General features: G+C 48.6%; 1 protein-coding gene across 1 annotated transcript in view; it reads left to right on the forward strand.

The window, feature by feature from the left end:
- The first annotated feature begins 5,710 nt into the window (after nucleotides 1-5,710).
- The window catches only part of COPG2 (coat protein complex I subunit gamma 2), a 37,115-nt gene continuing 30,417 nt past the window's right edge, over nucleotides 5,711-12,408 (forward strand). Inside the window, exons 1-4 of the mRNA XM_077837421.1 lie at nucleotides 5,711-5,833; nucleotides 10,271-10,323; nucleotides 11,150-11,230; nucleotides 12,195-12,266. Of these exons, the coding sequence (XP_077693547.1) occupies nucleotides 5,797-5,833; nucleotides 10,271-10,323; nucleotides 11,150-11,230; nucleotides 12,195-12,266 (243 nt within the window). The 5' untranslated portion in view covers nucleotides 5,711-5,796. The remainder of the gene's footprint in view (nucleotides 5,834-10,270; nucleotides 10,324-11,149; nucleotides 11,231-12,194; nucleotides 12,267-12,408) is intronic.

The following is a 12,408-nucleotide window of genomic DNA, read 5'->3' on the forward strand; positions in this document are numbered from 1 at the left end:
GGCTGATACACCCCCATCACCCCATGGAGGAGGAAAGGTGCATCACAGCCCCACAGTTGAGTTGAAAGGGCTGCCCCACATCTTGGGCAGCACAGCTTTGTAGCCTTAGTCCTTAATATGATCCTTGCTCTCAGGGCAGTGCAACCCAATGGCCAGAGTCAGTACTATAGCCCTCATTCTCAGGGCAGTGCAACCTAGCGGCCAGAGTCCATAATACTGGTGAGTGGGGCCACTACCCTGGGGTGGATGGTGGCCAGAATAGGGGGGGACTCGGGCCCACCCTCTCCACTAGGTCCCAACCCAGGGACCTATCGGTGGCAGGGTTGCCCACCACCAGCTTGGTGGGGCTCCAACCAAAACACACTGAGCCTTGGTCTGGTTCTGTAACCATTTCCCCCCAATACTTCCCACCCAAGTCTCTGGGGTTCTCCATCTCTGGGATTCTCCAGCCTCTCCACGACGTCCCGTGCCGTGCGTCGGGGTCCATCTCCGACAGCCTAGCTTCGGCATCTTGGGGTGCAGGTACTCCTCCTTCAGGTACTAGCAACACACCTCCTTCCTCACAGGTAGTCAGCCCAGACTGAGCTGCTCTGCAGGCTTTTATATCCTGCTTCCAGCTTGCGGGGGGAGGCCTCCCAGGCTAAGAGAGAAGGGTTAACCCCTGCTGTACCAGTGTGGGGCTGATACACCCCATCACAGCTTCTAACTGCCATAGGAAACAATCTTAGTGGATTTGGACCCAAGTAACTAGCATGCTTAATGCCAAGAGATTATTTAATGATGCATTAGTAATTTGACAGGGATGATTTGCACAACTGGAATGGTTTATAACTTATTTAGGGAGGATCAAGCGGGCAAAAAGGAAGGAGAGTGGCACTCTATGTCAAAAATGGCATCACCTGTTTCTGAGTCAGCGAAAACCCAGAAGAGAATGATCTGGAATGCTTATGGATCAATGTCCTAACAGATAAAGCACAAGAAGGGGTTTTAGCTATTGTCTATTACCGACCACCAGATCACTCCAGAGAACAAGATTGACCGCCTCCTTAAGCACTTATTTATAATGTGTAGGGGAAATAAACTGTGTGATCTCGGGGGACTTCAATTTGAGTGACATACGCTGGAGGTCTCATGCTGCCAGTGCTAAAACATACTTCAAATTTCTAAACATTATATATGACCATTTCCTGACTCAAAAAGTATTGCAGCCAAGATGGGGAAATTCTATATTAGACCTTGTCCTAACAGATAAAGAGGAACTGATCACAGAACTAAAAGTTAATAATTTAGGTACAAGTGATCATGACTGACCACATTGATCATGTGCAAGCAGAATAAAGTCCAGACCAGCAATATATATACTTGGTTCTTTAATAGGAATAATTTCACAAAGCTGAAAACAATTATGAGCCAAATCAGCTAGGAGGAAGAATTTGATCAGAAAAATGTGAATGATAATTGAGAATAATTTAAGAACACCTTACTAGATGCTCAAAAAGCCACAGTCCTACAGTTGATCTAGTGGAGTGGGTGGGGCTCGGCGGAACGGTCTGACTGCAGGGAGCTCTGGATGCAGGGAGTGAGACTCAGCAGGGTGGGGAGACTCTGTGCAGGGTCTGGGTATGGGGGGGTCTGGATGCACAGGGGTTGGCAGACAGGGGAACAGCTTCCCCATAAAGTGCCCCCTCCCTCTGTGGCTGAGGAGCGATGGAGGCAGAAGCAGGGATGTGTGTTTGGAGCCTCCTACAGCCAGAGGAAGTTTCTGGGGATGGGTTTGACCCTGCCCTGGGCCCGGCCCTGGCAACTCCTTACAGGGGAAGAACAAGTCCCATCCTCCTCCACCCCCAGCCCGGCCAGGACTAGCAGCTGAACCTGGCGCAGGGTAGAAGCCACCAGCGGGGATGTCCCCAGCCCCCACAGTGATTTACCTGCCTGCTGACTACTTTGGGCACCTGAAATGATGCACCAGAGTATCTGGGGAGGGGCACATGATTGCTCTTCCAGCTTCCCTTTGCTTCCCCATCAGAAAGTCATTTTTCTGTGGGGAAGCAAAGAAATCTGAGGGGCACATGAATTCTGTGCACAGAATTCCCCAAGGAGTAACATCTAGGAACAAAGAATGTAGACCATACTTACAGGATAGGTAGCTCTATCCTGGGAAGAAGCAACTCTGGAAGAGATTTTGGGAGTCATGATGGATAATCAGCTGAACATGAACTCCCAGTATGACTCTGTGGCCAAAAGAGCTAATTCAATCCTAGAATGCATAAACAGGGGAATCTCAAGTAGAAGTAGAGAAGTTATTTCACTTGTGTATTTGGCACTGGAGTGACCGCTGCTGGACAACAGTGTCCCATTCTGGCACCCACAATTTAATAAGGATGTTGATAAATTTGAGAGGGTTGAAAGAAGAGCCAAGAAAATGATTAAGGATTAGAAAACTTGCCTTGTAGTGATAGATTCAAGGAGCTCAATCTATTTAGCTTAACAAAGAGAACGTTAAGGGGTGGTTTAATTACAGTCTATAAGTATTTTCGTGGGGAACAAATATTTAATAGTGGGCTCTGCAATCCAGCAGAGAAAGATATACCAGGATCCAATGGTTGAAAATTGAAGCTAGACAAATTCAGACGAGAAATAAGGTGTAATTTCTTAACAGGCAGAGTAATTAACCATTGGAACAACTTGCCAGCCTTCATGGTGGATTCTCTATCCTGACAATTTTTAGATGAAGACTGGATATTTTTCTAAAAGGCATGCTCTAGGAATTATTTTGGGGGAGTTCTATGGCCTGTGCTATATAGGAGATTAGACAAGATCACAGCGGTCCCTTCTGGCCATAGAATCTAGGAGTAAATATTTGCATCATTAGGATCTCTGTCTGTACCTAAGCAGTGGGACTTGCGCCTGAATGACAGTGAAATTAATTTCTATGCAGACCTGGCTTAGGTGATGCATAATTTCAGGCCCCAATTCTACAAACACCTTCAGGGTATGTCTACATGTAAGGGGGCTGTTGCCCCCTTACTAACATTCAGTGGGGGTGTTTTGGTTGCCTAGCTCCCAGTACTAAAAGGGGAAGGGTCTATGGGAAACCAGGACCCTGAGACTGATAGTCCCCAGGAACAATGGGGAGAGGCCAATGCTCCAGGTCAGCCCGAATGACAGGGTGGGCAGGCTAATTAGAGAGTCAGGAGGCCAGGGAGGTCCCGTCCTCCGTGTGAGCTGGATTTGTCTGTGTCAGACAGAATAGGGCCGAGCTAAGGAGAAAGCAGGGGCCCAAGCTAAGCTGGGGAGCAGAGCTGGGCCAGATCCAGAGGGACCAGAAAAGCAGGCCAGAGAGAGCAGACCCTGTCCTGGGAGCAGAGCTGCAGCCCCAAAGCCAGAGGCACAGCCCAGACAGAGCAGACTGGCCCTGGGAGCAGAGCTGCAGCAACCAGAGCCAGAGGGGCTAGAAAGCAGCCCAGGAAGCAGGTCAGTGCTGGGAGCAGAGTCACAGAAGCAGCCTGCAGAGCAGACTTGTCCTGGGAGCAGAGCTGCATCAACCAGAGCCGAAGGGGCCAGAGAAGCAGCCCAGGGAGCTGGAGGCAGAGCAGCAGCCCGGCAGAGACCGAGTGGTGCAGCTGGGGCTGGAGCAGTCTGGAGCTGGGTGCGGTGAGCAGCTGGGGAGAGCGAGGGGGACCCTGGGCAGTGGGTCCAGCACAGGGAGACGTCTCAGCCAAGGGGCTCTGCAGGCCAGACTTGGATCGTAACCCCGACGGGGCGGGGGTGACACTGGGGAGAAGGGTCCTACCACTTAGAGCCTGAGAGCATGTGGCCACCACCATAGCAAGTGTCCAACCCACAGCATCCCTGCAGCACAGCCAGGGCCGGAGAAGAAGGCCTGGGACTTACAAGGAACAGACTGTGAATTGCCCTGATGTTCCAGAGACACTGTTTGTGATGTTCCCTGCCACAGAGCGGGTTAATGTGTTTCCTTTAACCTTTCCCATTTTTCCTTATTCTTTTTAAAATTAATTGTTGATTAAATAAGTTGCATTTGCTTTAACTTGTATGTAACGGTCAGTGGGCCAGAGAAGTGCCCAGTGCAGAGAGAGTACCCCAGAGTGGGGACACCCTAGCCCCTGTCCTAGGTGACCACAGCAGGGTTAGTGGTTGAGCCCCCCAGGAATCCTTGTTGGGGTTACGAGGACTCTGCCAGACAGGAGAGTGGAAGGGGAGTCTTCAAGGGCAAGAAGGCCACTGGGTAAAGGAAGTGGGAGCGAGGACTCAGATCCTTTCGCTAGCCCATTTCACTGGGGTAGTGCAGACGCCAGGAAAGTTCCCCACAATAGTGGGACTATTCCCCCGCTTACATACACCACAAGTGCTACAGTTGAGTGCTGCAGCTAAACTGCTGTACTGTAGACCCCTACTACAGCAATGGAGGGGGCATTTTCCATCACAGTAGTAAATCCACCCGCTTGAGAGGAAGTAGGTGAGTTGACAGAAGAATTCTTCCATCTACATAGCTGCAACTACAATGGGGGTTAGATCAACCTAACTATGTTGCAGAGACAGTGAAATTTTTCACAGTCCTGAGCAATATAGCTAAGACGACCTAAGTTTTAGGTGTAGACCAGGCCATTCATGGTTACCTTTACCCACGTGAGCAGTCCACTGAAGACAGTGGGGGTGTGCATTAGTGCTGGTGTCTGCTCTATGGCTCAGAATGCAGGATCAAGGCCATGGTCTGTAAAGTGACCTGCAGGTATACAGCTGTGTGTAGATTAGTGAGTGACTGATGGTTTCAGTGAGGCTGTGTGCATCCAGGGTGTAAAGCACTTTGGGTCTCTTCCCATCTAGCAATATAGAATAGCAGTTATCCCCAATATTCAGGATTAATTCTTCAACCGTTAATTGGGGAAACTACTCACTATTTTCTAAGCATTATGAAATTTTCAAAAAAATCTTTAAACAAAACTTTTGTTAAAGTTGCTGATCATTTTTATATGCATCTTTCCAGCGAGGGTTGCCAAGCCTCTGGGATTATCCTGGTGTCTCCAGGAATTAAAGATTAAGCTTTAATAATAATAATGTCATCTGATGAAACCTCCAGGAATTCATCCAGTCAAAGTTGGCAGCCCTATTTCCAGCCTCTGGTGGGGCTGCCGCTCCAAAGCAAAGATAATTGGGAGAGAAGGAGGGTTATGGGGAGAAGCTTGTCCTAAAGGGCCCACCTTGATTATCATACACATTGTAAGGAGAGTGATCACTTTACATAAGCTATTAGCAGCAGGAGAGTGGGGTGGGTGGCGAGAAAACCTTTTGTAGTGATTAACACCCATTTTTTCATGATTTGTGTGTATAAAAACATCTTCTGTATTTTCCACAGTATGCATCCGATGAAGTGAGCTGTAGCTCACGAAAGCTTATGCTCAAATAAATTGGTTAGTCTCTAAGGTGCCACAAGTCCTCCTTTTCTTTTTGTGAATACAGACTAACAGGGCTGTTACTCTGAAACCTGTCCTAAATATGGGCTCTGTCCCTTTAAATGGGAACTCCCCCGCCCCCGCTTTCCTGAGACACCCAGAGAGCGAAGGGGGCGTGTTCCGGACATGGTTGGTTGCTGCCAGCCTGGGAGGGGGCGTGGAACAAGGCGTCAGGCGAGGGGGCGTGGCTCCATGGTGACTGGCCGCTCCGCGGGCCGGTCATGTGGCGCGTTGCCGGGTTTGGAGGCGGGCCTTCCGGCGGGCGCTCCTTCCCGGCTCCGGCGGCTGCTCACGGCTCTGAGGGAGGCGAGCGCGCGGGCCCGGTATGATTAAGAAGTTCGACAAGAAGGACGAGGAGACCGGTACGGGGGAGGGGCCGCGGCCTGGGCGGGCAGGCAGGGGGCGCGTGTCCAGCCGGCGGCGGCTGAGAGGCCCGCCCGGTTCCGCTCCCGCCGCCCCTTCCCCGCTCCCGGCGGGCCCGGCCGGGTCCTCCTGGAGCGCCCGCGGGGGGCGGCAAACCGGGACCCGGCGCCTCAGCTGCCCCCGTGGGCGGCCCGCACGGGGGCCTAACTAGTTCTGCCGGGCTCCGTGGGGCGGCCACGGGGAGGGCGGGTCTTTCCCCCCGCCCCGGGCGCGCTGCCGGGGAGGCCACGGCGGTTAACGCTCCGCCCTGGGCCGGGCGGGGCCGCGGGGCCGCCGCGGGCTTGGCTCAGGCCGCTAATCCGGAGTGCGCTGGGTGGCTGCGTGGTGCCCGGTTTATCCCCCTCTCCCCGGGCTTCGCAGGACAGTGCTTTCGGAGGGCGTTTTTCCCAACCCGAGCCCCGCCCCCCGGGGCCGGAGCCCGCTGAGCGCGCACCGTGACCCCGGGTGTCTGCAGAGCCCCCCAGGGGGATGCCTGGTGCAGGCTGCTGATCCCCGGGTAAGGCCGGCCTGTCGGTGGGCAGAGTCGAACCTGGACTTCCGGGGCTTCGTGCAGGAGCCTCCACCGCATGAGCGAAAAGCCACCTGGCTGTTAGCTAAGGCTGTGGAGCAGACTCATTAATCTCTCTCTCTTTAAGTGGTCTGGGTGCCGCTAGATGGGACAGAGCATCACATCCCTGCAGACACCAGGGCAGCCAGGAGCAGCAGCTGGGCACCGCTGGGATGGGCCGCTGCTGCTCCCCGCCCCCCAGCCTCCACCCAGGAGGCTGTTGTGGCCCTGGAAAAATCCCCTGGTGTCCAGTGCAGCCACTGTGGCCGCATGCGAGAAACGCTACAATACCATGTGTGGAACGGGCTGGTGGCAGCTGGGATGTTCTCCATAGCCAAAGAGAAATATGAACCAGTAGGGCTCATTTCTAGTGAGGTGTGCTGTCAAATTAATGCTGCTAAACAACCCAATGCTTTTGGAGTTCCTAAGCCTGGGACGACCGGATGCTGGGGACTGGAAACGGTGGGAAATAATTGCCCTGTTCTGTTCATTCCCTCTGAAGCATCTGGCGCTGGCCACTGATGGAAGACAGGATGCTGGGCTAGCTGTACCAATGGTCAGACCCAATATGGCCATTCTTACGTCCTAACCCATCAGTGTGTTGGGCTGGAGGAACTGTGCTGTTTAAACTGTTTCATAGTGAATTTAAAATACCATTCATTGTTCCGAATAAAGCTGTTGTCACATTCATGGTTTGGTCTCACTTCTACTGGGCAGGTATGCAGTGTGGTTGTAGCTGTGTCGGTCCCGAGATATTAGAGAAATAAGGTAAGAGTCGCAAGCTTTTGAGCCACACACAGCTCTTCTTTAGGTCTGGGAAAGGTATTCAGTGTCACATCTGTTCCACCTTGTATTTAGCTGTGACACTGGGAGTATCTTTCCCAGACCTGAAGAAGAGCTCTGTGTGGCTCAAAAACTTGTCTATCTCACCAGCAGAAAAGGATCCAATAAATGATATTCTTGTCCACTTTGTCTCTCTGCTGGGCAGGGGTCAACATCATAAAAATAAAACATAGCAAGAGTGGCAACTGCAGTCAGTCTTGGTGGCAGCCCCTCAGCGGTGAGGCCAAGAAGGAAATGAGTTTGGGGCCCAAATTACCTTGTCCATCTATTACCACACTCACTGTAGTAATTAAAGTACACTGTCTATTCTGTGCTCATTACCATGGTAACTTGCATATGCTACACAGATCATTCAGTTGGTGGTGTAAAATTCTTTGTGGTCTAGTAGACATGTAGACAATTATGCTAGGGTTTGGAAAATAAATCTACTCACATGTGGGAAGCTTTCATGGGTGGCTAGGGGGAGCTAAGCCAGGAGTTTTTTCAGAATTTAAATTTAAATTTAGCAAATTCTTCTAGACCCTCTAGTTTTTAAGATAATCTTCCAACAGGGAACTGTCATTTCCTAAGTCTGCAGACACCGTTCCATTGCCACTTTTGTTCCTCTGAGCTTTGCCAACAAACAGAAGAGTAGAATTAACAAGACTGCACAATTTTACTTCTGCTCTTCATAACCCTTTATACAGCAATGAAACTGTCGAGAGTCTTATCAGTTGCCTGCTACCCTTGGTGTCAAGTATCATGTCTACACTGCAGTTAGACACCTGCAGCTGGCCCCTGCTAGCTGACTTGGGCTTACTGGGCTCAGGCTAAGGGGCTGTTTAATTGCTATGTAGCCATTTGGGCTCGGGCTGGAGCCCAGGCTCTAGGACCCTGGGAGGTGGGAGGGTCCCAGAGCTTAGGCTGCAGCCTAAGTCACAATGGGTATATCTATAGTGCACTTAAAAACCCACACCCGGCCAGCTGGCTCGGGCTTGGGTTTACTGGGGCTGCAGGGCTGTTTCATTGCAGTGTAGACTTCCAGGCTCAGGTCTGGGACCTTCCCACCTCACAGCCTGAGCCCAGAAGTCTACAGTGCAGTGAAACAGCTCTGCAACCTGAGCCCCACAAGCCCAAGTCAGCTGGCATGGGCCAGCTGCAGGTTTTTGATTGCAGTGTAGACATACCCAATGTCTACACAGCAGTTAAATAGCCCCTTAGCCCAAGTCCTGCAAGCCTGAGTCAGCAGGCACAGGCCAACTATGGGTATCTAATTGCAGTGTAGACATACCCTTAGTAGCTGTAGAGCACAGTTAATCAATTATCTTTTGTCAAGGTCCAAATTTCTTGGTCAAGGTCCAGACTCCAGCGAAAATAATACAAAAATAACAATAATAATGATGATAAGTAGAAAAAAGATTTCGGAGTCCGTTCAAAAGCATCTGACGGTCTGGATTTGGCCCACGGTCCTCCTAGTGACTACCCCTGCTGTGGAGGCAGGAACTGGGATTATTAGCTAGAGAAGATGATCTAAAAGTCAGAGGTTAAGAGTGCCTATAAGCAGTATTCAGGGACAAGCACCCATGGTAGAAATGCAAGCACCTTTACCCTTCCTAGAGCTGGAGGTGACACTAGGGCTGGATTTTTCAATCAGATCGTTGTCCTTTGATCTTGCTGCTGGAGTTCCTCTTCCAATTTTTCATACCTACCTGTGGCTGGTAGGTTTAGTCTTCTGGTCAGTAGGTATCTGGTAACTTTTCAAGGACTAGGCATGTGCTATGGAATGTAACTTTTAATTTTCTAAGGGCAGTTTTTTTTTTTTATCATGCCCTATATTAATGTTTTGCTAAAGCTGCCCAGTGTTAGTGATTATTCCAGGTGTGGCCAAACCGAGGTGCATGAGCTCTTTTACAGTTGAAGTGTGGCTTGCAGAGCCCCCCCCACTATTCTCCAACTACCAGACTTGGGGAGAGGGAACTTGGGGCTTCTGCCCTGTGGTGGGGCTAGAGGCTTCTGCCTTGTGGGGAGTAGGGTCTTGGGGCTTTAGCTCCGTGCCCCAGCAGGAGCCACCCTGTAGGGCAGATTGTGCCTGTCTTTTGGCTCTCGAACGTCTGAAGATTTTCGTATGTGGCTCAGAGGGTCAGTAAGTTTGGCCACCCCTGGATTATAGCGTGTGTAGTGGCAGTGCTATTTTGGCAGGTTACAAGTTTGTGTGAGTGAGGGGCAATGTATCAACCAATATGTGAGTGTTTCCAATGGCAAGAAGCAGCCTTATCCTAAGGTATTCCCTCCTTGTTACATCTAAGGCACATAAAGCAGTTGGGGTGGGAAGAAAGGGAGCTAGCAGCCTCACTTGGCGCTGATGCTGTGATAACTTCACCAGTTGGCTAGCTGGAGACACTGTATTGAAAAATTTCAGAGTAACAGCCGTGTTAGTCTGTATTTGCAAAAAGAAGAGGAGGACTTGTGACACCTTAGAGACTAACCAATTTATTTGAGCATGAGCTTTCGTGAGCTACAGCTACTCCTTTTCTTTTTGTATTGAAAGAGTTGGGTTTGGGGTTTTTTCCCTGCACCCTAAACAGGCAGCGCCTGAAACTAGCCTAGATGCTGTTCCTGGTGAACATCAGATCCTCAGATTGCAATGCCGCTTAACAGCATTAAGAGCCACTTGACAGGTTGTTCTGCACAGTTCATAGTGAAAAGAAAAGGAGTACTTATGGCACCTTAGAGACTAACCAATTTATTTGAGCATAAGTTTTCGTGAGCTACAGCTCACTTCATCGGATGCTGTAGCTCACGAAAGCTTATGCTCAAATAAATTGGTTAGTCTCTAAGGTGCCACAAGTCCTCCTTTTCTTTTTGCGAATACAGACTAACACGGCTGTTATTCTGAAACAGTTCATAGTGAGATAGCTTATGGAAGTGTAAGAGTTGGCATTGTGTGCATTCAGTTCCATGGCGTCTAGCACGTGGGTAACCATCTATGATTTGTTTTATTATTTAGGTAGTGGCTCCAATCCTTTCCAGCATTTGGAGAAGAGTGCTGTCCTTCAAGAGGTATGAACAGAAAGTTTATTATGTAAGTTGCTATAGCTTTGGGCTGGATGCTCTAGTGACCTAAGCAACAGATTTGAAATACCTGGACTTTGTGCAGCCAGTGGTTAAAACTGATGCACGGTCAATTAATCCTTCCAGGGTAGATATGATAAATTGAGTGCACATGCAGTTTACTATGTGGGGATCTTTCAGGAAGACAGAGGACCTGTTTAATTTGCATGGACACTAAAGATCCAATGGCCCTTACTGAAGAGGCTTTTTTTCTGTGTCCCTATTGTCATGCCATGCAGCATGCTTTTCAGTAGTTCTTCGCCTGGCTACATCTGTGCGCCTGAGAGGTGGCTAGCTGTATGTCACTGCAGTTATATGTATAAGATCTGTGAAGTGTTTGGGGCTCTTTTTGGATGCAAAGAGCTATAAATGTGAAAATAGATTTGTTAATTTCACTTTCAGGTTCCCTTGCACTAGTACAATGCTTCTGAGTTTGGTTGCAGATGCTGGAAAGGAAACTTTTAAAATCTAAACTAAACTGGCATACAGAAAACAAAAAGACTTCCAGTATTGCCCAAGCTTTACCACTGATTGGCTATATGATTAGAACCTAGGAACCTGAGATCCAGTCCCTTGTTCAAATCACTTCAAAGCCATCTGTCTAAAACTGAGTCCATTTTTCAGCTAAGTGCTTTTACTAATTGGCATTCATGTTAAGGTGCAGTATACAGTAAGACTGTTTGGGTGAAATGAGTTATCCTGATCCCATGGGGTGAGTGGGTAAATTGTTACCAATGAGTTATGCAATAATGCAATTTTTCTGCTGTGTCTGCAGGCTCGTATCTTTAATGAGACTCCCATAAATCCACGAAGATGTCTGCATATACTTACCAGGATCCTTTACTTACTGAACCAGGTAAGTGGATCTTCCTAACCCAAACACACACCTAGGATTAGTCTTTTCTGATAAAAAGTTTAGCATGAAAGAATTACTGTACTTCAAGGATAGCAAAACAACTTGTACTTTATGCTGTCAGTCTAGAGGGCAGCTTATTAAGGGTAACAGAAATTGAACCCTATTATATAATGTTATGATCTTAGTTTTGATTTTCAGCTTTCCTTGGTGGAGATGAGACACAGCTCACTGAAGCTTTTAAGACTTTTTATGATAGACTTCTGGGAGCTGCATCCCATTTATTCCTGTTCTCAGTGATGCCGTATTAGCCAGAACCAGCCTTCTCTATATTGTAGAAATAGCCATGTTTAAACAAGAGTTTGAATGGTAAAATGGTTGGGTAATGACTGTCACATGGTTCTTTCTTTGCCTATGTAGAGAACAGAACTCCATGTTGAGGAACTATGTTTAGCTTAGATACCTAAATGTCTGTGAGTACATGAAATATGGCCTGACGGGGCAATATTTAATACTCAGGTGTGACCAGCAGGGATTACAAGGTCCAACACATTCTGCTGTATCTGAATCAGCACAGGTTTTGTGTTGGGGAAATCCTAGGAGACTCTTCTTCTCAGTTGACGAAAACTTAAAACAAAAACCATAACCCCTGCTGCTGTAAAGGCAGCAGAGGGAGCACAGGTTAATTAACAAACCCTGTTCCTGTTACTTTGCTGGTATCATGGATGATGCTCCTGTTGAAACAAGCTACGTAAAAAGTGTAATTAGATTGTCGTGTGCTCTATAAGAAACACAAGGTGAAGAAGGGAGTGTTTCTAAAAAAGATTTTAAAAAAGAAAAAGGTTTAGAGGCAGAGGATGGAGTCCAAGGATCTAAGTGGGCATTATAGACGAGAGAGAACTAAAAAGAGAAAGCTACTGGACTTTTGATTGGTCTCTAACGTCTGCTGCTTGCATGTTATCCTTAGGGTGAACATTTCGGAACTACTGAAGCCACAGAAGCCTTCTTTGCAATGACCAGATTATTTCAGTCTAATGACGTAAGTCTCTGTATTTAAGGAAAAATGTTTCACGTGCTGCATTGTACTCTCAGTGGGATCTTTGTGAACCCTCTGATAGTAGCAGAAATTGTGAAGTGTTCATATATGGTCCCATTGCTCTGATATAAGTAGCTTAGATAGA

This window comes from Eretmochelys imbricata, chromosome 1 (assembly GCF_965152235.1).
Source record: "Eretmochelys imbricata isolate rEreImb1 chromosome 1, rEreImb1.hap1, whole genome shotgun sequence".
NCBI classification, from domain to species: Eukaryota; Metazoa; Chordata; order Testudines; family Cheloniidae; genus Eretmochelys; species Eretmochelys imbricata.